At 47.5% G+C, this 24,136-nt stretch overlaps 1 protein-coding gene across 2 annotated transcripts in view; it reads right to left on the bottom strand.

Annotated features, from left to right (window-relative positions):
* The window catches only part of Rph (Rabphilin), a 134,903-nt gene that overhangs the window by 30,952 nt on the left and 79,815 nt on the right, over nucleotides 1-24,136 (bottom strand). For both annotated transcript variants that reach the window (XM_077677770.1, XM_077677771.1), the window contains exons 6-10: nucleotides 23,503-23,662; nucleotides 19,471-19,572; nucleotides 17,005-17,130; nucleotides 5,085-5,275; nucleotides 4,225-4,363 (exon numbers count right to left, since the gene is read on the bottom strand). In XM_077677770.1, coding sequence (XP_077533896.1) covers nucleotides 4,225-4,363; nucleotides 5,085-5,275; nucleotides 17,005-17,130; nucleotides 19,471-19,572; nucleotides 23,503-23,662 — 718 coding nt within the window. The remainder of the gene's footprint in view (nucleotides 1-4,224; nucleotides 4,364-5,084; nucleotides 5,276-17,004; nucleotides 17,131-19,470; nucleotides 19,573-23,502; nucleotides 23,663-24,136) is intronic.

Raw genomic sequence — 24,136 nt, 5'->3', positions numbered from 1 at the left:
ATTTGCATTTAGGCTATTCTTCAAAACAGTTTGTGAGTAAGTGGGCTGCTATGAGCCTCCAAATAAATACCCACAGAGTTACTGCAAAGATTCCGAACATTGAATATACTGAGGCCACGCACGTCTACAATGCATACAAGACTGTCAGATTCAATCTAAAGAGCATGTTCAGATCGACGCTGTTCTTGCTGTTTTTGTGCGCCAGCATGTGTTTCAAAACCATACTTCACTAAAACAGTGCTGACGGATCCAGGCGCTTGTTCCAAGTGCAAGCAAAAGAATGGTCGATACTGTGAGCTGGGCAAGTTAGTACTGTTGAAGCTCAGAAAAAAGCAGCAGAAACACAGAACTGCAATCAAGTTTAACCTTACACCAGGCGTCCTGAAACCACTGCAATAGTACTTCGTTTTGTGGAAATACAAGCGTAAGTTTGCGGTCCCATGAAGTGGCCAATGTTTTCTGTGGCGTTAAAAATGGCGATTGAATGAAAAGGGGAAAAATCGCTTTGACATTCTCATCTTGCAGATGCACTTGCTCTCAGTCTCCGAAAGTTCATTCTCAAGTGAAACGCTATCCTGCACACAACATACACATGGTCACATCTTGCGTCGCCTCGTTTTAAAAACGTCAAATGATCCTGAGGCACAAACTTTGTTCCTTCCATATCCGCACGATTGCAAAGTATAGGCTGCAGGGCGAACATGTCGGCACTTATGCGACGGTACTGAGGGTTTTATTATGTCCAGTGCAGTTCTACCAAATACCCCGAATGCTTCTCTAACTACTTCATTCCCCAAGACAGCCTTCATACTGACCAAAAAGAGATTATTAGCAATAATGTTAATAGGTGCAGTCACGCAAGTCACCGGCACACTTGCAGATCAACAATTTCTCCACGTAAGTTTATGCATCTGAGCTGGTTATTCATCGTCTTTTCTTGTTTTCATAACTAGACAAAGCACTTGTGACGCAAGAAAAAGTGCGAGTATACGGGCGTGGAAACTCTCCTAGGACTTTATCAGGTTTTGACCGTAACTCGAGTCACACACACAAAAAAAAATCGGATTGAAAATTATTCCAATGCCACAGTTTTGCCCATTTCCAGGTTTAAAAGCATGATTTAGAAGGGCCCATAAGCGCTGTTAATTGCAGTGATTTTGTAAGCCTTTAAGAAAGCACAAATTTCCAGATAAGACAAACATAGGCCCCATTTGGTAGTCCAAAAAATGTAATGCTAACGTAGGTATTTGGCACAGTCACAATACTACCTCTTCTGTGTTCAGCGACCACATTTAAACTTTGGCTCGCATGGACTCTAAGACATCTAAAAGTTTTATTGACATGACCAAATCGTAGCAGTACCGCATTTCTTATGGAAAAGTGACTATCATTGGCGCAGGTGGTTTCTCTTTGGGGGGGAAGGGGGTACGAGGACGTTACAACGAGCATTGCATCCATATTATTTACGTCCCTATAAGGGGTTCAAGCATGAAAAAAACAAGGTTCTTATTCTATTTTAATAGTCTACTAATTATGATGTAGTTGAGCTGCATTAAGTCTTACATTAAGCTACTGAATTGAGCACAGCATTCCAAGATAACAATGTCGTATTTTGGCACTTAACGAAGCATTGAAAGAATGTTTCTTCTTGTTCTGTTAATCCCTGCAACTCGCGTAGGCAGAAGAAAGGCAACGAGGATGCACAGCCACAAAAGCGCGCAAAGACGTCAAAGGTCATGCAATGCTTCACTGTGTCATCAATAACGGCTATACAACAAACAGCCGACATAACATAAAAGTAAACCATACACATCAAAGCGCCTTGGTTCTTTTACGTGCAGCAGGCATAAAGCAGAAAGTAAAATACACAATGCTAGTTACAAAACCATGCCTAAAGCGGGGTACAGACAAGCACGCAAATGTACACAATAAATAGCGTCACACCATACAATACAACTTCTGTGTGCAAAGTTTAGGATTACAGTTGGCTTACAACGTCTTGTTTTGCGCATCAGTTCTCGTTTGCAGGGTCATCCCAATCCTGAATTGTTAATTCCACGCAGTCTGTTGGGGCTATACGCTGTCACCAAAAGTTGCGTCAAACGATGTTTTTTTGTGCATTGAAATGTTTAAGTTTCGAACATACCGTGTCGACCATACATCACCAAATTCTTAACATGATTACAAATCCTGGCGTACGATCCGGCGCAGTCCAAATGTGCATTGTAATACGAGTAATAAGTGACAGAATCTCTGTAGATGACGTGACAAGTCGTTCAAGATCAGTTTACAATCTTTTTCCTCGTGTTTTCCTGGGGGAAAGAACGAGCATACTTCAACAAGTCAGTGACTAAGGCAACGTTGGGCTAAGGGCTTACAGATGGTTTACAACAGTGGGTTTCCAGGCAGCAAAAAACTGCGCTAACTTGCATAAGTGCGTGTAGTGATGAGTCGTCTACTATCTAAATACTTTTACACAACGAGCTCTGTTCAAGCCTCCTCATTCCATAAGTTCCGACAAGTGTGGCACAAGCACAAGGCGTCTGCATATGACTGTTGAAATAGCGTATTTAAATACACTACCATAAAACGAGTGGTCATGTATGCTTAATATACCCAGCTCGTGCAGGCACAGTAGAATCACACAAAGTGAGCTTTGGCTTTGCGCATACGTTCAGATATAGTTAAGACAAACAGTGGTGCTATGTGAGAGTACATGTACTCTGTCACGTTCTGATGCAGTGAAAATCGCTATTCGGTCAATCCCTATCAGAGTCTGTGCAACTTGGTTTTAAAGGGAACAAGTGAATTGACACACTGCAAAACGCCTCTAGTGGGCCCGATACGGCTACTCAAAAGGACAAGACAACAGGTTGAGAAATCGCTAGTCTGCAGTGAAAGGTTCCACTTGGAAGCCTTACCGTTTCATTCTAGTCCTGGCTAGGAGCGGGGGGAGATACAGGGCAGGTAATAAAATAAATACCTTCATCGCGAAAAGCCCATTGTCAGCGCCTAAACATCAGCTCAAGGGTGTCCAGAATTTGGCGGCTTTATGAAACACGCTTTTCTAACTCCCAGCTAATCTTATCGGAAATTAAAAATCTAATTTTACAATTTCCATTCAACAACGAATCGCTACCAGTGTGATATTTATTGACTTGACGTGCATTCATATTTGGGCCACTCGGCTTAGCCTACAGGTAGTGCCATAGGGTCACCGCTGGTTACTCAAATACCCCACCCTCTGTGGCACATCCGGACTTTCGTACCTTTGTTGTTGCGAGCTGTATTTCCTGCCCGAAAACAACAAACCATTGCATGCCGAATTTTAAGAAAGCGCAGGAGTTGTAATCCAGTCCACCGTCACACCACTTTCTTGATTTGAATCCCTAAAGCACCTTGCAAGCTTTTTCTATGTTTAGAAAGTGGGAAAAAACATTTAGCTACTATATAACCTTGCACCCAAGTGAAATTATGATGAAACTAAAATTATTAACATTTCCTTTCCAATGATCATACATGCCTGCAGACTTAAGATTATGCATTGTTTAATGTTTCCAGAATAACTCTTGCACAACCGATCTGAGGACTTCGCCACATGCGGTTTACGTAAACTGGGGTGCTCGTTCTGCGAGCTTAATTTGGTGAACTGCATGCCGCTCTTACTTAGTGGTCTTTGCTGGGCCAGAACGGTTAGACTATAGAAGACAAGGAAACCGGTATGTCATGTAAGGCCTTTTCGTCTGCAACGGTACACCAGTGGCATCACGTCGCTTGAAAGTAAAATTTATTAGCGGAAATGCCACCCTTCTCTGTGCTTAACGCGTCCTCCTGCTTGCAACAAAACTGCAACTTTCACGCGAAAACTACAAGGCGTCTATACTTACACAACTAAGCCCAACGCTACAGCGCATATGAGAATAAGGGGAGCAGCGGAGACTGTTCTTTAGAGGGTGGAAGGTTTTCCTCGAAAGCGGAGTATTAAACAGGGACTGCGCAGGCCGGCTGGGATGGAACCCTCCACTGCAGACCGGCTGTTTGGGCAATAAGGGAGGCCGCTTATAACCGGCACGCGGGTAAGCGGCCCAACCTGTTTTCAGCGGGCGAAAACACCAGGCTGGTTTGTACACGCAACCCCGTCGGAAGGGGCAGGAGCACCTGCTTGCCGCTACTACCTGGTGGTGAGCCTTAGCCTGCGGATGAAGCTCTTGCTCTTGGGCTTACTTGAGTCGGCGCGGCCGCTATTGCTGCTCAGGTCGTCCGCGTCCACGTCGAGCAGCTCGCGCCTCGAAGAGCGCGGAGGGTGGGCGCTCACGTAGCGGCCCGTGCCGCCGATGCTGCCCAGGCTGTCAGCTGATCGGTCCTGCGCAGAAGCCACAACGAAAAAGGAAAGATCTCTTGACGCGGGGATTTATCCAGGAATGAACATATGGCTAGTGAAGGTAGATGAAGCACGAGGGGCGATGGTTATCGAAAACAAAGAGTGCAAACTAGACGAAAGACGAAAATAGGTGAACACAGTACAGGCGCTCTTTAATTTTTTCTAAATCGTGCACCCGCCTCCCGGACAACAAGACCTGCTTATTGAAAGCCTGTGGTTAGTGTAATACGAGCAATAATGAACCCATACGACGTACATGCTCACTCACGCACATACACAGGCGCCACCTCCTTTCCTCCACCACCCTAACGCTCGTTAACAGCTTGACACAATTTTGAAACCGTGTTCGCACAACCACACGAACCTTAAACAGACTCAAACAGTCCTAGGAGCTCCTCAAGGAACTAAAGCACGTTAACCAGTATTTCAGTTTCTTCCCGCTTATTATAAGAAAACTGCGATAGGTATGGCTGCCTGGTATGGCGTGTTCTCCTACATTGACCCAGACATGCACCTTTTCTGAACTGACGGCCGCAGTCGACGAAAAGTACGCTCACTCGCACCAGATGAACAGTCCTTTGGCACGATTTGCATAACTCCCAAATTTTAAACAAATTCTAAAATCAGAGGTTTCGTTTTCGCGGCATTGTTAGGGCGCGCTAATATGCGTCGAGCTGTGGATGCGTCTACGACGAGCACCGACCTCTACGAGGTATGGCGAGAAACGTGGCGCCGTCGTGCTGGCGTCATCGCTGTCCTCGTCTTCGGCGGTGGCCGAAGCGGCTGCGGCTGCTGCGTCCCTCTCTCTCTGGAGCTGGCGCTGTTTCCACGGGGCCATGTCCGAGTGCTGCTGGGAGCGCACGCTCGGCGTCGGTGAGTGTCGACTGGGCGCAACTGCGTCGTCGGCGAACAAATACCACACACACGCACATTCATACCCTGTTAAAAAGTTCCCTCCATACGGAATTATAAGAATACGATTTTTTTAACACGAAAGTGTTTGATTCCCGGATTCACAAAAATTTCGCTGACGTCATATCCGTCACGGAAGTGACGTCATTACAACGAAGCAAGCGGCCTGTAAAGGGTGCACCCCTGCGCACACGGTCTTCTTGCGGGGAAGCAACCTTTAGTACTAAAGAGAACGTTATGCCTAGGGTTGTTCGTTTTCGGGTTTTATATTTTAAAGCGATAGTGTTTCATGCCGGGATACACCAAGATTTCACTGACGTCATATCCGTCACGAAAATGACACCAGTACAGTTTTGCCGAAGTGACCCACCAGCAGGACATCTCTCACCAAGCAGACACACAAGACAGCCGCCGACCATCAAATCATGTTCAGCTGCAGATTTCGCTGCACATTTCACTTTCGTGTTTTACCGATTGCTATGACAAAGGAATCAACCACAGTTTTTTTACCTTTGCCGACACACCGCTGAATGAAAACAGGGATATGTGTCGCGACAAATGGTATTACGTTAAAATGGTGACACCGGTTTTATCTTTGTACGACCGCCACAAACGCGAAATCATGGTCCGTATGAATTCCGTATGTATACGGAGTATACGAAAAACATCCGAAAAACATATAATGCTATATTTCGCGCTTTAATTAGAACAGAAAGACGAAAACTGTCTCAAACATTTCTGTTCTGACATTTCAGCTGATTCTTTTGTTTTTCGATCTGTTATCTGCATTACTTACAGATGGGTGCGCAATAATTCTTAGGTATTCCATATTCCCATAATTCCGTATATACGGAACGTTTCACTAGGGTATCTCCATGCCGGTACATTACCCCTAGTTTGCAGCAGATGTGGAGAACGGCTTTCAGCCCTCCATATATTAATTGAATGCAGTGCCTTAGACGGTCTGCCCCGACATATATACGTGGGGAATTTCACTTCATCCTTCTTTATTTCTAGACGACCAAGCAACGCTCACAAACAAACGTCTTTTAGTCCATCTCGCAGAAGTCGTTTTTTTTTTAAATCTCATCTCGTATCGCACACATCTCCCGGCTCTGCCAGTACTGACGGACGTACCGGACTAATGTATGCACACTTCATTGTTACTTTATTCAACGTTATGCCCATCTTCATATTTAATTTAGTTTAGGCCATTTACACCCATATATATTAGGCTATTTTAGTAATAGTACCATACAAATTTTAGCCACTAAGTGACAGTAAAGGATTACTGCATACAGTTTTCGCGCTCTTTAACCTTGGCAGCCCATGTGCCGTTAACGCGCACATTCCATATCATACCCCCCCCCCCCCCCCCCCCTCAGAACATTGTTATTGTCAGTTAGACAAAAATCAGCGGGGGATGGCCGGAAACAGCCTATACGTCGGAAGCTGCTGTAACGTTCTCCGCCCATGGTCGAGGAATTCGTCTTGGGTTGCAGGCATCGAGCTGCGCATGGCGGCTTCTTACTGCTCAAGCGTAGTTATCAACAGCGAAGCTGTCCAGCAAATCGTTTGTGTATGGTGTCCGCAGTTTGAAAAATACCAAGAGAAGGCCGAGCGTTCGTGCACGTGTGCCTGGAGCGCACGTTCGTCAAGCTAGGCTTACCCACTTAAAAAGATTGGCTAACTCTGGCCACACAAAAAAACTCCAGCGTTCGCCGTAATCGTGGCAACAGTCCCTCGGAACGAGAAAGACACGTCATAGCGCATGCCCCTTCCTCGTTCGTCCTCGTGTCGTCGTGCGCATGCGCTCTGTACCGTAGAAGAGCCGCGACTTGAATGTCGAAGCTGCTGTAGGTGATATTTGACTCCACATGGCCCGGCCGCGGATAGTTCGCTCGTCCAAGGAAGAGGCCGCGCTTCGAGAGGCTCTGCGTGCAAAGCATCCGCTAGAGACGATAAGTCACGCTTAGAGAGTGGCGTGCGAAAACGTCGTCGAAAACGACGAGCTCACTCTGGCCTCGCTCAACATAAGGTCATTGAAAGGGCATGCCGCCGACTTCAACCACGACACCGCAACGATACTAAAACTCAGCTTTGTGTCCGTCAATGATCACCTACAACAGCTTTGCCGTTCAAGTCTGGGGACCGTCTGGAGCACCCCCACGTTATGGGGTTCAAGTCAGCTATTTCAAGTCAAAAGAGACTGGTGATATATCCGATCGAAGGAGCCGATATTTGTATCACGGAATAACACTTCGTCCAAACCAACGTTGGTAGCATTTCGGCTGGCGTACCCGCAAATTTTCCCGTCGTATTTATGCGGGCTACCACGGTTGCCAGACCAGAAATGCCCTCCCCGATAAAAAAGCGGCGGCAGGTGGTAGCCAGATTACGTGACACCTTCGTCTAATGTACACAACTTTTTTTCTTTTTTTTTTTTCCCTCTTTGTTCGCTTCCTCCTTTTTCCCGCCATCCCTCCCTCTCTCATTATTTCGGTCGTCCCGTCGCAACGCCACCTAGAGAGGGTTTAACCTTCTCTAGGTGGCTTTGCCTGTCGCCGCCGATTCCTCTCCGTCCGACTCGCCACGCGGAATACGCGGGCGTTTGAGGCCTGCATGCGCACGGCATTCGCGGTGTTAATTGTTCTTTTTTTGTTGTTTTCATCACATTAGCGTATACAAAAGAGGCAGCGCGCCGGTTCTAGCAGCGGCTGTGTTGATTAGCTCGCATCATACATTCGCGGGTACTACATACGTAGTTGGGGCCCGTAAAAGCCGCGGATCTGTCAGTCCGCTGTGGTTACAAACCCCTGCGCGCTCGCGCTGCGGCTCGGGTTTGGGCCCCGATTCATTGCTTTATTTCGCTTCGTCCACAGAGGCGGTTGCGCGCTCTAAATGCCATAAATGCCTATTTTTAATTCCTATTTCATTATCGGCGCCTATGTGAACGCTCTTAATGCGTAGCATTCTCTGCCGAGGTACCCCCACAGCTAGGACCGTAAATAAATAAAGGTAAATAAAGACAGACATCACACAGAAACATTAAAAACAAAAGTATAACCCAATGTTTGCAACTTGCTTCGGCGTCCCTATATGTCCCTGATTTTGTTTATATGATAGCAAACATGGCTGGCGCTCAGCTAACACACTGGAACTTAAACACAACACGACTTAAGCGCTCTTGTTTAACTTCGCCTGTTAGCTTAGCGCCAGCAATGTTTGCAGTTGAAAAACCAACTACCCCCCTTCCAAGCTCTCGTTTACATGAGCTTGGAAAACTTACACAAGCGCCGAGGCCTCTAATACTATTCGATTCCTGCTCAGACAAAAAACTGGGAGAGTTTAAAATCCTCCAAAGCACGCTACCAAGACAAAAAAAATGGGCAGAAATTCAGAGAATTGTCTAGAGAATTGTCTAGAGAATTGTCACTTCAGAGAATTGTCTAGAGAATTGTCTAGAGAATTGTCACTTCTCTCCATTTCAAGTTTTTATAGTCAGGTTGGGCTATCACTGGGCAAAAGCGTTAGGTTATTTTATTATTTATTATTTTATGGTTTCTCTTTGTTTCTTTTCGCTAATTATGCACATTTACGCTATTACAGTGATTAAGTGCCATAACTTCCTCAATTATGCATTTTTTGAACATGTGCATGTCTTCCTAACAGTTCTTTTTATTCGCGTTTCCTTTGTTTTGTGCGGGAACTGTATGTATGTATTTTCTTAATTTTATTAGATCATTTTTGCAAATTCTTTTAGTCGTTCCGTTTTTGTATTTTCGGTTTTTAATATTGCCGTCCGGCAATCATCATAAATAAATAAATTTATGCTGTTGCTCTCAAAACTCGATCAAATGAAACCCGATATTACGAATTTCCCGATCTAACGAACAAATTCGGATTCCCCGGCAGGTGTCTATACGGCTCAATGCTTTTATGAACTCGAACTAACGAAATACATTAAGCGCCATTCCCGATTTAACGAAGTATTTCGAGACATAGACACATCCAAAGCGGAATAAATTTCCAATGTATTTCGTCAGAACGCCACGAAGGTTATTTTGCCACGCCAGGAAAAAAAAAAAAAAAAACGAGGCGTCTAGTTTTGTTTTTACAGAGCTCAACGCGATAAACTCGACGGTCCCAGAACTTTTACAGTTAATTTCCGGCGCACAAGAGGTGCCAGAGGATGCTGACGATCCAGTGCATGCTGAAGCTCCTGTGCCCGCTCCATTACAGGTGATGGACGTTACTGACTTGCCCAGGCGCTTTGCTGGGGCTCACGAAAGAACCGAGGACGCGTTGAACGCGCTTTCCTGGCACGAAAGCGAAAGGTCTGTCTGCCCATTCCTACCGAAGCGCACGCAGGCGAAAATCACTGGCTTTTTTTTTTGGAAGGAAGTAAATTTTCCTCCAGAAGCGCTAGCATTTGTTGTTGTTATTTTCACCGCGGACGCCTAGTACATTGGTCAATTTCCGGCATTCGAGCGCCGCAGCCGCCGCAATCACGATGTCCAAATATACGCGCTGGGATGCGCCTGCCTTTAGAGAGCAAATGTATGGAACCAACTGCTTGTAAAATAACAGTCCCGATTTTACGAAGTTTTCGATTTAACGAAATAATTCGTGGTTTCCGGTGACTTCTTGATATCTGGTTCTAACTGTCTAACCATTAAATGTGTTAAGTTCACCCGTTATGCATTTTTGTGCGAATGTAGGGCGTTTCACGGTTGGAGCTTGGGGTGGGGGCGGGTACTCGGAAAGGAATGAGCTACTCATTAAAAGAGATCACATGCGCTTTTGAGAACGTTCCACTTTATTTTTGTGCCCTATGGCACAAGGTAGCTCATCAGCTCAGGGAGGAATTTTAAGCCCGACGTTGTTTAACATTTCCCTAATTGGAATCAAGCAGTGCTTGCCGCCATCGGTTCAAATTTCTCTTTATGCTGATGATATATGCATTTGGTGCTCAGGAAGCAACCGGCGGATTTTGCGCGCAAGGCTTCAAGGGGCCATTAACTCAATGGCAACCTTTCTGGCAGCACGTGGCCTCGAAATATAGGCGGAGAAGTCTGCTGCGATAGCTTTCACCAGGCGTGATATCTCCCGGTATCTTCCTGAACTCGGAGGCGTTCCTATATCTTACGTTGACAGCCACAAATTTCTAGGAGTGACTTTTGACAGGAACATGACGTGGTCCCCACATATACGACAACTGAGGCCCAACCTTGAGGCGTACGCATCGATCTTCCGCATGATCTCCAGCAGTGCGGGAGGTTGCTCGGTGGAGTCTCTCATCAAGCTCTACAATGCACTCTGCGAGGGATTGCTTCGCTACAGCTTGCCTGCCCTCGAGCCTCTCACAAAAACGAACTCACGGCTACTAGAAGGCTTACAAGCGAAAGTGCTTCGTGTGTGCCTTGGGGTACCTAAAAATACTTCAACCCTTGGGACTCTCAGGGAGAGTAGGCGCCTCTCTCCAACGGTTCTCTGCCAGCAAGAACTCCTTCGTGCACGCTTGCGGTTTGTGACCAGGACTGTCGACCATCCGCTGGCTTGTGACTCGGAAGCCGAGGTACGTGCCTTATTACCAGCAGTGTATCAGAGCCCACCAGAGCATACCCAGCCACCATGGATATTTGCCTCCTGGAAAATAACATTAACCGTTCCCGGCTTCCAGAGCAAAGCTAAGTTGCCTCTGCCTGCTCTTAAATTCTTTTCATTGGAGCACATTGCTACTACCTACCAAAATTACACTCACATTTTCACGGATGGATCAGTGATGGATACGTCATCTGCCATCGGAATATGAATCCCATCAACCCACACAAAAATTACCGCAAAAATAGGTCACAAATCTTTGTCGATGGTTACTGAACTCACGGCCCTACGTGCTGCATTGGAACACATTTTAACTGCTCAAGTTCAGGCATGGGCAATCTTCACCGACTCTCGAGCAGCCCTTCAGCACCTCATGGTGCTGCCACAAGAGCAGCTTGCTCAAGAAATTAATGGCCTGCACACGCAGGCAATAAACAACCACCACGTCGTTGTTCTGCAGTGGCTTCCATCTCACTGCGGTGTGGCTGGCAACGACGAAGCCGACAGAGCTGCTGCATCAGCGCATTCTAGCCCAATTATTACGCCAGTGCCTTTCACAAGGCGAGACGGAGCGACTCTGGCGTCATCGCTTGCCAAGAGTTCTCAGCAATTGCTGTGGACCGACCCAAATAATACCTACGATCCGTTGCACACAATAGACCCAGAGTGTCGATTTCGGATGCCAAGCGGTCTGTGCAAGCGAAATGAAGCTGTCCTGCATCGAATACGACTGAATGTGGCGTACACTAAGCATTTCCTTTTTAAACTACGTCGAGTTTCCTCACCTCTGTGCCCTACCTGTACCTGTGCCCTACCTGTACAGGACCTGAAACACGTTCTCTGCGCATGTCCTCGCTACGAACTTGAGCGTACCACGGCAAAGCTTTCTCTGGGCCTGCCCGCGTCCGCCCAGATCTCTTCGAGTCACCTCCTTGGGCCCTGGCTTACAACCGCCATGGCAAGTCGCGCAACAACAGTGCTCCTAACGTTCCTCCGGAGCACTGGACTTGTCAGTGAGCTACGAACTCTCAGACAAATGACTATATCGCCTGATTGTGTGTGTGCTTCTTGTGTGCGTCTGTGTGTTTGAGTATTCATGTGTAAGTAAGAGTTTTCATAATTCTTCATCACACCTTCACCCCCATTTGGTGTAGCAAGTCGGGCGCCCCGCCTGGCTGACCTCAATTGTTCATTAAAGATGTTTCTCTCTCTCTCTCAGCTCAGGGTTGAGAGGTAGGCGCAGCTACTACAATTTTATAACCTTCGTGCCATCGAAATACCTTGGCTACGGTATGCATTCATGGAGTAAAGTCTGAAACATCCGCTTCCAAATACCGCGGCATTACCGCGGTCTCCGAAAGGGGCTTTGTTCCGCAACACGTGTCGTAAACATCGCTCAACTAATCGGCTTCCGCTGCTCTCGGCTCTGGCTTTCAAGTTTCCCCAAGGTTGCCTATTCACGAGGAGCCCAGCGTTTCCAACTTAGGCGGATCAAGAAGGCTAAGGGAAATTTCTTCGCGAGGCAAGCCTTGCGGAACTGACGACGCCGCTGCATTCAAGCTCCTAGAATAATGTCGCGAACGCGTTAAACCCACTTGTAGTGCCTTCAATCGTGCGCAGCGGGATTATTATTGCAGTCTTTGTTTGTTTGCCCTTAATTCTTCCGTATTATACGACCAAACAGGGTACGTTATCAGCGGCAGCTGCGCACATTCACTTCACTTCGCAAAATTCCGAGTTGATTGACGAGCCTAACAATTGATTGACTGGTTGATTGAACAGGCGTTTAATGAAAGGAGCCAACGCAGCCTGACACATAACAAGATTATTAGTCGGGGCACTTAAGCCTGGCGCACAACTGTGATGGGTGCCTTTTAAGTGCAATGCACTTCTTAAGCGACCCTGAACCTGCGTCCACCGGCGATGTCCGCGCACGTGGAGATGGGCGCGCGCAGCCTGGCCGCTGACATAGCACATACCCACGTGGGGGATTGGCCAGGAATCTCCTCGTCTTCCCTGGCAACGGGGGGAGATGGGCGCGCGCTGCCTAGCCGCTGACATGGCACATACCCACGTGGGGGATTGGCCAAGAATCGGGCGTGAGAAGGGCTAATGCACCTGCTTAAAGGAGTACTGACACGAAATTTCAAAGCTGAGATCCGCTCTACCAATCAAGTACAACGACAACACAAATAGGTGTCTGTGAATAAATGCATCTTTCTTTCTTTGTAGTTGTGTGTGTGTGTGTGATCTCTCTTTCGCGAACATTACCGAACCGCGCAAATTCAACTCGTGCATTCGCACTTTCACATTCTTCCCCTCGGGGAAATGCGGGGAATTTTATATACACGTCCTTCCGTCGACACGGTAGGCACCCTCTTGTACTGTCTTTAGCGCATCTTAATCTACTTTAAACTACCTTAGTTCGTCTTATTCCACCCTAATCCACTTAAACATATCTTTACCCAGCCTAATCCAATTTTACTAATAATCGCTATCAATCACTTATTACTCCTTAATTTATTTTAATTCACCTTGATCCACCTTAATCCTACCTCACTGACTCTTCCTTTAAATCACTAATATATCATTAATTCACTCGTAATACCTGCAATCACGTGTCATCACGTGCCGAGATAGCGCAGTGGTACCGTACTGAGCTCCTCCCCTAGAGACCTGAACTGAAATCCCACGCGAACTCAAATGTGTTTTTTATCAGTGCTACAAACACCTCGCGGATTGGAACGCCACCGGAGGAGCCGTTTTCGTGTTGCGGACTCCGGACGCAGGTTTTTTTTTTCAGCTCAATTAAGGGCCATTTCAAGGGTCACTGAAGTGAATTTGTCAGACTTCTGTGTGTGTTTGCATTGCATAGGTAGACTCAAACAAACATGCTTGTCACATTTATCCGGTCGCTAAAGGTGTATTTAATTATAATAAGGCCTGAAAGAAGAAAAAATACCGTGCGCCGTCTGCGGCGGCCCCAACAACTACAGCAGTGACGCGAAATGACACGAACTCTCCTTGCGATGTGATTTGACGACGTCAAAGATTTTGAAGTCCATGCATATGCACATGCGCTTGTCCCAATGTTTTGTTGTCGTTAGGAAAAAAATTACTACTACTTGCAACAAGCACATGTGCCGAAACGTAGTTCCTGCGGTCCATTTTTAGTAAGTCATTCGAACCCGTTTCGGTTTCGGTTCCGTGAAACACGTCCATGGCGTTCGACGTCATCAGTGATCGCGTATTACCAATGCTTTAGGAATCGTGATGACCCGATCATACTCCTGTTGGCTGCAGAAAGGAGCCGGATGAACCTCCTAACACCGTTTCTAGCGAGCAAGTATCCGTTCATGCTGTGGCGAAGGCCGAGCGGAGGCGTACACAGTGACTGACCGCATTCCGTGACATTAGAGATGCATGCTCAACTGGAAGGCGTTGCTGCCGCACCTTCGGAGCTCACCGGGTCGTAAAAGGAGCGTTGACAAAATACAAGTTTGTGTTATTCGAAAGATTTCGTGTTTTATAGTGCCCCCAGCTCTTGTCCGAATGCCAACGATACTTTATTCACCGAGAAATAATTCAATTTAAGTTAAAATAGTGATTTTCCCGCTAAATAGTGCGTTTTCGTGGTCTGCAATGACATCACAGGAAGCGACCGCTGTACAGCCGATCGGGAAGCCTTGCTTACCGTTAGTGAACCTAGATGGCGCCACCATACCGTGGTAAGCCGTTTTTTGCCTTTGATTTGTTTTTGGCCGTATTTAAACCTGGCTTGTTTTTGTGCAGGGAGAAAATAATCGTTTCGTGAAACACAGTGCTCGCTCGACAAATATGGCCACTTAAGACACCGTCGCTTGTGTCAATTGGCCAGTAGACAACCCCAATCTGAGACAACCCCAAAGCCCCGCAGTCCTGTGCAGCTAAACCAAGCATAGTGCGCGCAGTACCAACAGTAGTACGCATCGGTACTTCTATGTTTACGTGTGCTTTCGTAACTTCCACTGTTTGTACCAACATTCTTACGGCTTTAAAAAAAATGCGGCCTAAATTTAAGCGCAAATAGCTCGTTCGGCAAGCTTCTAAGCTCTGCCTAGTTTGGGTAATCCAGAATACCCACAGCAAATCTCCTGTGTGCACTTCGTAGGCCTAACTTTTGGGTTCGGGGGTGCACGGCGCGAATCGCTACCTGCCACTTGGCGTTCGCTTCGACCATGTCGAAATGGAGCAGTCGGATAGACGCCGGCTTCATAATGCGAGGCACTTCTTTCACTTAACCCACGATCGATTTATCATCGATGATTGATGATTGCTATTGATTTACCCTTTGTAGCGGGGTGCTGACATGCCATCTTACCAAAAAGGACGAATATACCCATGTTTTACGCTCTTGGTTTAATACTAGCTCAGCTTAGTGCAGGCACAAAAAAGCTTATTAGGCACAAAATGCTTTTTTTTTTCCTGTTACAGGTGGTAACGCAGAAGGATCAACATTTGGGCGAGTTGGTACTGGTTATGTATCATCTTGACGAAACAGCGTAAAAAACGGGGACACTAGGAGAGAAACACGACAGGACGACGCTGTCCCCCCTCCTAGTGTCCCCGTTTTTTTACGCTGTTTCGTCAAGATGATACATAACCAGTACCAACTCGCCCAAAACAGCGTCGTCCTGTCGTGTTTCTCTCCTAGTGTCCCCGTTTTTTACGCTGTTTCATCAAGATGATACATAACAGGTGGTAACTGTCCTAGCCAATATTCCCCTCTCTGCTTTTCGTCCACCAGCATTCTCATCTTCGTTTCGTCACCTCGACAGCCTTGAAGTTGACTTCCTCTGTGCTACCCTTAAATCCTATAGGGCTTCTGGAAGCCGAATATTTCCCTCATGTAGATTTGGATGGATACCCTCGCATTCTAACACTATGGGCCGCATAGTTTCTGTTTCTTTTCCGCAGACCACGCGTACCCCATCATTTTCTGAATACTTCCCCGCAAAGCTCTTAGTTCGCAAGCAACCTGCTCTAGACTCAAAAAGCAAAGCACTGCCCTGGGAATTATCGTAGAAATTTTCCTTTCTGATGTCCAATTTCTCCACCCTGTACATCTCTAACGACGTTTTAGCTTCCATTTTTTCTTTCCATTTATCCGTTTCTATCTGCCTTGCCTCTTTCTTGGTTACCTTGGCTGTTTTGTATTCTCCACTGTTTTTTCCGTATTTCATCGCTAGCCTTCTAGACTTCCTTAACCACTGCGTGTCCACGCTTCAGAGAAAGTTGGCTTTCCTGCAGGGCGTATAGGAGTACAAACACATCAGCGAGGACACTAAAGCTTTGCTTTAAAACTAAAATAAGATCCATGGGTAGATCCATAGGAATGCAGAAACATTGCATGCTCAAGTACTCGTGTGGGTCTTCGTACAGTAAATTGCCAGCCTAGCGAACTTCAGGATCGCCCGATGAGTACGCCCAAGCTCCAGAAGCTCGCAACTCAGCGCTTCTCGCACGCCTTTTACGAGCCGCTCGATCGCGCACCCTGCGAACCATTGTTTGCGTTTTCCTCTGTCTTTGTGGTCACTGGTCACCTTTGTTGGCTTAGCGACAGCCTTGACCGCCATTCGTTGTTTAGCATTCTCGGCATTCCGTCGTTCCCATTTCATCCTCTTCTGCCGCTTACTCGGCCATGCACTCTTTTCGCGCTCCATTGTACCATATATGTATTAATTTGCGCTACCAGTACGTAACGCGTGTGCCCAAGCAACTGGCTGGCAGCGGGGCGCTCCCCGTGTTTGACGTCACAACGCGCGCGTGATGGTTGTCGAGGCAGACGTCACTCGCCTCTGCACAAATCTAGTCGGTGTTGCTCTGCATGAGTTACCCTCTGCTTCCCTCCTCCTCTCCCGCTCATTTCACCCTCTCCCTCTTGAGTCCACGGAACGACGCCGGTCACTTTTGTACGCCATGACCTTAATAAACGCGCGGACAAGCTACCCTATCGGTGTGTCGCTCGTCCTTTTTCGTTCTTCCGCGGCAGTTCTCGGCTGTCGCCGTCGACAACAGAGCCCCGTGATGAATCGAAGGTGATGTATGACTCATGATGTATGACTCACGATCGGACACGTGTTCCGTCCTGGGGACGTCTGACGAACCGTCAGCCTTGGTCCGCTCGGACGCCTGGTCCGGAGAGAGTGGGAACGATCCGCTCATCCGCGGGCTCGCCGATGAGTCGCTGTCCGCTACACCGGGAAAAAAAGGACCAGAACAACATTTACGAACACGAAGCCGGATAGGTTACTTCCGCGTTTGCCACCACCCCGATTAAGAAAAGAACCCATAATTATCAACAAGAGCAATAACCCGAGGTGCAAGAAAACGTCCCACGCTATCTATTAAATGCGACAGTGCGATGTGCGGAAACGTCGCAGTGTGAATGCCCGTTTGGGACAGGGAGAGGTTAAATGATGAACGCTTACCCCTGGGCTCTCTCTGATAATTATGATGTAGTTTAATATCCCGGAACACGGGAATGTGAGCTAAACCGAGTTTTTTTTTTTTTTTTTTTGATACAGCACACTTTAAATGAGGAGTGGAATCCGCAACCTAAAGCTCTGCGTTAGTGATTGCAGAAGCTACACGTCTCAACATAAACCACGAGTGCAGCAGTGATGTGCGTGCGTGTGTGCGCCCGCATGTGTGCTTGTGTGTGTATGAGAGACAGAGAGAGAGACAGAACGCTTATAATGAAGCCTTAAACTATAGGACAAAAGGCAAGATCCCTACCCACATTGCAACTTGGGTAGATATATTGCTGAGAATCATACGAACGCCCGACTTTCCTCTTTATAAATAATTTGCTTCAGGTCTCACTTAATTCCTCTCATTTTCTTTCAATTTTCTTTACGATTATCCGTCTCTTTCCTTCTACCAACGACATTTCTCATGTAACCTTCAACAACCTTTCAACTCAACAACCTTTCAGCAGACTTGTATAACCTTCAACAAGCTTGACACTTAAAATGTCACGAGTTAATTCCCCCGCCGCCCTCATTTCGCTGTCTATTTTAACTAGGTGCTCACGCCATCTGACGGTGCCACGCTGTACAGAGATACATCTAATAAGTCGAAACTGCGACTGATTACCCATAAATCCATCCCGGCTCCCTCTTTCGTCCAAAAAAAAGCATCAGATACGCACATAATTTGCAAGACACCTCGCCTAAAGATCATCCCATCTGCTAGACTTCCACGTCACCCGCAGCAGCTCTTAAGCGGGAGCCAGCGCACCCGCCTAGATCTTAACAGCACCAACGGACTTAATCCGCTTAGTGGGGAGCTGGTAATTCCCCGAGTCCTGGCAGTTTCGAAGCCCCTTTAACGCCCCGAAAGGTCGCGAGGTCACGGGAAAAGGCGGACTTTCGATGGGCTCAAAGTTTCGAGGGGCGCGAAAGGAGCGCGGCACTCGTCAAACGTCGGGCGCCGTCTGCGGGCAGCTAACCGTGCACTTCGAAACCCTTCGCCCCGTCCGGCGCACGAACCCCGCGAAAATCGCTGCGGACGAAAAGCGAATGACGCGGGCCGCTGATTTCGCGTCGGTCGAGTGCATTAGCAGCCGCGGCTTTCGAATTTCTCGCAGTCGTGAAAGCCGTGCTAAACGTCGACTGCGAAGAGAATGCCTACTATTGAACGGTCTCATGTTGGTGGCGCATTAATTACAGGGGGGGGGGGGCGTGTGGAAAGGTCTTTCTGCAGTAGAGATTAGAATTTCGTCTCCGAATGAGGATGTCACGCTGTTGGGAAAGGAGGAGGGTCCTTCCGTCATTGGCTGAGCTCGTGATCTGAAGTTGCTCCCCGAGACAACAAACAAAATTAAAAAGAGGATAATAAAAAAACGAAGTTGTGGAGGACAAAAAGCACTATTACAGTGCTTTTTTTTTTTCATTTGAAACCTGTTCTACAATAGTCAGGGCCATTGACGGAATGCATGAAAGCATTATGAGCTTTTCCAGTTAATATATTACACGAAAATGGCGTTAGCATCAACGCGGATAAATTATTGTGTATAAGCTAGGGATTATAATTCTCCACTAGGCTCAAACTACGCACCGTATAGCTAAATTTTTATGCTCCATGCTCCGCCAACGCCCGCTACGGCGCCGCGCATTGCAAGGAGAAGCCCCCCCCTCCCTGTAAACAGTATTCAAAGCCGTCGCCGTAAACTAAAGCGGCAAGTTCCAATGCTGGCGACAGAAAACGCGGGAAGCTTTTGCACTTCGCTTCGAGTTTACCCTTTCCTTCAAACGAAAAACTTCGGCCCTATCCAGTTTTTTAGAAGTCGGCTAAACAGCTAAGTAAACTGCATCAAGCCAGAAAGAGATAGGGTATATCTATAAGAGAACCTTGGGTCGGAGTCCAAACCCTAGACGCGAAGACCTAAAAAAATAATTTTAAGGGAATCTACAGCTTCTAGACATTTCCAAGGCTTTACCGACACTTCCTAAACAGGCGGCAATAAAAGGCCCGAAGAACTCATCAGAAAGTTATCGTCCAGTAAGCGCATTTTCAGCAGCCGTACTCACTAGAGTCGTAGAGAGCCTTCCTTGAGATGACTCTCCTGTTGATGCGGGGCGCTTTGGATTCGTCTTCCGAGCTGTCGCTCAATTCTTTCTCGTTCTGGGCACCTGCAAAAAAAAAAAAAAAAAAAAACCGCCAATCCAGTCAACATTAGCCAAACAAGTTTGTAGCCATGGCCAGGTCTCTCTAAGCATTGCTGCGTACCATATTGGCTTCAAGGAGCACTCAGAAAACTACAACACTACGCACACTTTTACCTCGGATATGCTAAATAGGACTGACACTGTTGTTGACGGCTGGTGATACATAACATATTGGTGTGATGTGCGCGAGAGCACGGCATGGGTGACTTTTTATACGCTCGCTGGCTGCTAAGTCGGACAACTGCGTGTATCTGGCTCAACTCCTAAGCTGGCTTCCAATGCCGGCCGCGAAGAGAGTTGAGAGTAAGATTTAACTCGGCCACTTCCATCTCATTACCGAAGCGAATTTCGAAGCGAAGCGAATTCTCGCGAATTTCGTCTGCGATTCACAGCTGCGGCTCAGCTCGTGCGGCAAGACGATCTACTTTTCAGGGGCGAGGGCCCTCAGAGGGTTAGGCAGTCGGCGTCTCCTGTCGTCGTCGTCGTTTCATGTAGTCCCGGTACTAAAACACCGGGACACTCGTTTTCCTACGCCTCGCGCTAGAACGCTTCGTGCTTCAAAGACACGCATGTGGCGAGCGCTCCACACTCCCCCACTCTATGTGGGCCTGTCCTTCGAATCCCTTCCCTTTATATAATCGCCCGTGACGAGCAATAGGAGGGTGCGCTAGGTAGCTCCGACCCGGGCGTTCAGACCGCCTTGGTGGAACGAGCTGCCGTCGTCGCCGCCGACCTCCAATTGGCGGCCACCACGCTTCCCTAACCCCATTCGCTCAATAAAAGTTTTCTCCCTCTCTCTCTCAAAGACACGAGACTTTTACAGCAGAGCTGTGTACCTGTGCCCCCCAACAGTTTCATCTCCGTTGGCAAAAACGCCAAGGCGCCAAGAATACTTTTACATTGCATGCTTCGCCCCTCCCCAGGTTTCACGTGAGTGGAGATGGCGTAGGATTTTCTTTCTTTTTTCCCTCTTTTTTTTTAAACAATAGGAATTCATTTTTTTTTCTGGCGGTGCTAAACGTACTGATGAATGTTTTCAAATCATTTGAATCTTTCCGCTTTGTTTTCTTTTCTATTTTCACTGCTGCGACAATTTTCCAAATGCTAAGCGGCGTTCGCAGAATACGTTCTACTGTTACACACATTTGGCAGTTCGTAACAGCAACAACAATAGATCGTTTTACCGCCCGACCGGTGGCGTAGCTGCGAATTCGCAGGCGAAATTCCCACCATGTACAACTGCCTTAATAGTGTGTAGCTTGACTAGGAGGCCTTGCTTGGCTAGTTGGTTTGAAGGCGCTTTAGAACGCTAAGCCCCTGCCCTCTCCCTTCTTTTGAAGGGACATTTCAGCGCCTCAATTTTCCAAAGAGAGTGTGCATGTTTCAAGAAGTCAAGCTCACGAGGTGGCCAATCAGTTACGTCCGCGCCTGCGAATGCCAGACTAACGTCAGGCGCCTTCACGGTTCCCTTTCTTCGCACTATTCTGTGGACTATGCATTACAGTGTAATTGAATGAATTCTCCATCCCTGCGCTTCGCGATAGTTTCCTTGTCGAGTACGTCTTCATTATTAACCGTTCTCAGAGCGCCGCAACGTGAAACGAATGGCGCGAAACATATCACTAATGCGGCCTAATAGATGACAGTGGCGCTCCCTCGGCGCCTAAATAAATGAATCAGCGCCGCCAGACACCGACGCGTCCTGCCATGCTTTTACGGCCAACTCGAGGTCATCCCTGAGGGAAGCAGCGTGGCGCTCTGGTGCGTCGGGCTTGAGCCAACCACTCTCTAAATGAAAGCAAAAATAACAACGAAGGCGATGACGTCTCTTGTGGGCCATCTCAGAAAGTGGCTCGTTAGAGGAGGTGGTTGGCTGCCCCTTTGATGTTGTTGCGTTGACAAGCGGAGGGGCTGTAACCGCATCGCGGGGTGTTCGCTGCTCGCGCGGAGGGCAGTCGCATTTTGCGAGCGGCATTAGTTGGTTTACCAACGCGCAGCGCCGGAGAGCTTGAGTTGATGACCTCCCTGCACCACACTCAATTGCCACCTGACGGGTTCATGTCCAGCCTTTTTTGGAACAGAACGCTACTTTCGCGATTAATCACTCTGGAGAGGTTGAGTATTCATGCTGTATTCGCTTGCGCCGTTAACAATGATGATTAATCTTGCTTTACGTTCGACACACATTTAAATAAAAAGAAGTCTGGCATTGCTTAAACGCGGCGAACTGATTGACAATTGACTGCACAATAGCAGAGATCAGGGGGAAAATGTTGTGAGGCAGAAAGTATTCAAGGTAAAAGATCGCTATAGGCGAAATTTCGCTGTTTTGAAACGATACTGCGAAGTTTTTTAGGGGGCCGAGTTTTTGAGGGAAATTGCTGAGTACGCAAGCTTAAAAAGTAAGCTCAGAGAGTCTCTAAACGCATCGTCTGGGTCAGGAATATTTTCTTGTAGTGCCGCGTCTGATTAAAAAAAAAAAAAAAAAAAAGCTCGGAGGCCTGAAATGAAAATACCTCAATTTCCTCAATGCATCAGCTAAATTCATGTCTTCGTCCTTAGCCAGATACAGCGATTCTACCACAGCTCTAAAAGCGCGCCTGTCCATCCACCCGTCCCCACAGTCCACGTTGTCCTAATAAGTAAAAGTTTTCAAGCTCAAACCACGTTCTTGCCTCTTGCGTTGAAGGATCCCATCCTGCGTTTGAGATCACGACGAGCTTACATTTTGTTTAGGGTTAGGCACCATAAGGCAGCTAAGCGCAGCAGCTTCGAAAACATGACGGCGAACTTTAACACGGTTAACAACCACGTTACTTAATTAAACATGGTTGATAACCACAATATTTACATACCTTCTTCCACCTCCGGTCTAAAAATCCTCAAAATTTATTGGCATCGCAAAGCGCTTGCCTGCGAATATGTATAAACGTACCGCAAATACGTTCTGCATGTATCAGTACAACTGAACATATTTTGAACCAGTAGCAGGCATCTTCAGGTTACTGATACCACACTGGGTAGGCAGGGAGGATGGGGGTGGAAAATTGTCATCCTGATGTCAATTGCACACACAATAAATATGTAGCACATGCCTCACAAATTGTACCACTTACCATGAAATTATATTGACTAAATAGATGCAATTATTTCCCCCACTGGCGAACGGGGGGGGGGGGATAACTGTGCCTGTCAACAAATAACGACCACCAATATTGTTTTTGAGTTCATGAGCTACGCACCAACCACATGTGGCTTCAATGTATGTTCTCACAGCAACGATCAACCATTTTGCAATTCTTAGTGGAGAAAAAAAAAGGAACGATCGGAAATCAATGTGGAGTATCACTTGAAGTGCCGTTGTATTTTTAATTTGTGTAAATCCCTTGCTTTGGCGTTTCTGTTTTACTTTTTTCTCCTCTCATGCCCCCCCCCCCCCCCCGAAAAGAAATCATCAGTACTTCACTGAAAAGTTTAGCGGTCAGTTTCTTCGCTTGGCAACACTGGAAACGGCCACGGTCATGGCCGAAGCGCCACGGACATGGCGCGGCTGGTGCCCGCACGTCGCAGAAAAAGAAAACACCGGCGTGCGTCGTCTGCTCCGTTTCAACCCGATTCTCAACGGTGGTGTCAACAAAGATGTTATTAATCTCATTCACATTGTAGTCGAGTCATTACTTTGCGCTCGGTGGGGTAGGGTTTGAAACGTCCAAAACATGCCAAGGGCTTAGCACGGAAGAGTGCCGCATCCCGCCGAGTCCGACGTAACGACTGACGGCGTACTCACATGGTTGCCTGCATGCGTGCCTCGCCAGTGGATACAACCTATAGAGCGCACATAGCGACTCGCAGCAGCCACCACCGTTGGCGGCTCGTCCGTCCGTGCTCACTCACCCCTGTGCCAGCCTCGGCCGACGAGCGCGGTGGCGGTGGCCTCGGTGCCGTTGTGGTTGGCGCTCCTCACGGGCCCGTACCGGCAGCTCACCTCGCTCTTTTCGGGAGCGATGTAGTTGGGCAGGCCGCGGTAGAACCACGCGCCGGACTTCTTCCACATCTGCGCACGAGAAATAATGGAGAAACGGAGAATTCATCTGCAAACCACACTCTTAATCTGGTTACGCACACAAGTTCTAGCATACAGAAACACGTCGTTTCACCGATTTTCTATGAGGCCACGATTTTATATCGAATGGGAATCTTTCTAGCAAAACTCACACGAGAGACAGTGCAGACTAAGTGAGACAGAAAGGCTTAGGTGGCCATCGGTTACTGCGTTCATTTCGGCAGCCGAGAGCAGTCAAGAGCGATGTGCGCGGCGGCGCAAATGCTTTATCATTCAACGACAACGAGTCTCGAGTTATGGGCCCTGCCGTCAAACCGTAGCTGAAATATTTGATCACGCGCTTCGAGTGATGTACGAAGTTTGCGTTCAGTGCGCGAGCTGCGTGATGAGAAATGAATGGCGAGTGCCCCAAGAGGACTCTTGCACGAGTGTCCACGGTATGCGGTGCATGTTTGATGAGTTGCG

Source organism: Haemaphysalis longicornis, unplaced genomic scaffold (genome assembly GCF_048455015.1).
Source record: "Haemaphysalis longicornis isolate Haplotype H1 unplaced genomic scaffold, Haemaphysalis longicornis Haplotype H1 scaffold_7, whole genome shotgun sequence".
Lineage (NCBI taxonomy): Eukaryota > Metazoa > Arthropoda > Arachnida > Ixodida > Ixodidae > Haemaphysalis > Haemaphysalis longicornis.
Note: the sequence above shows the minus strand (reverse complement) of the source record. Positions and strands in the feature narration are given on the sequence as shown.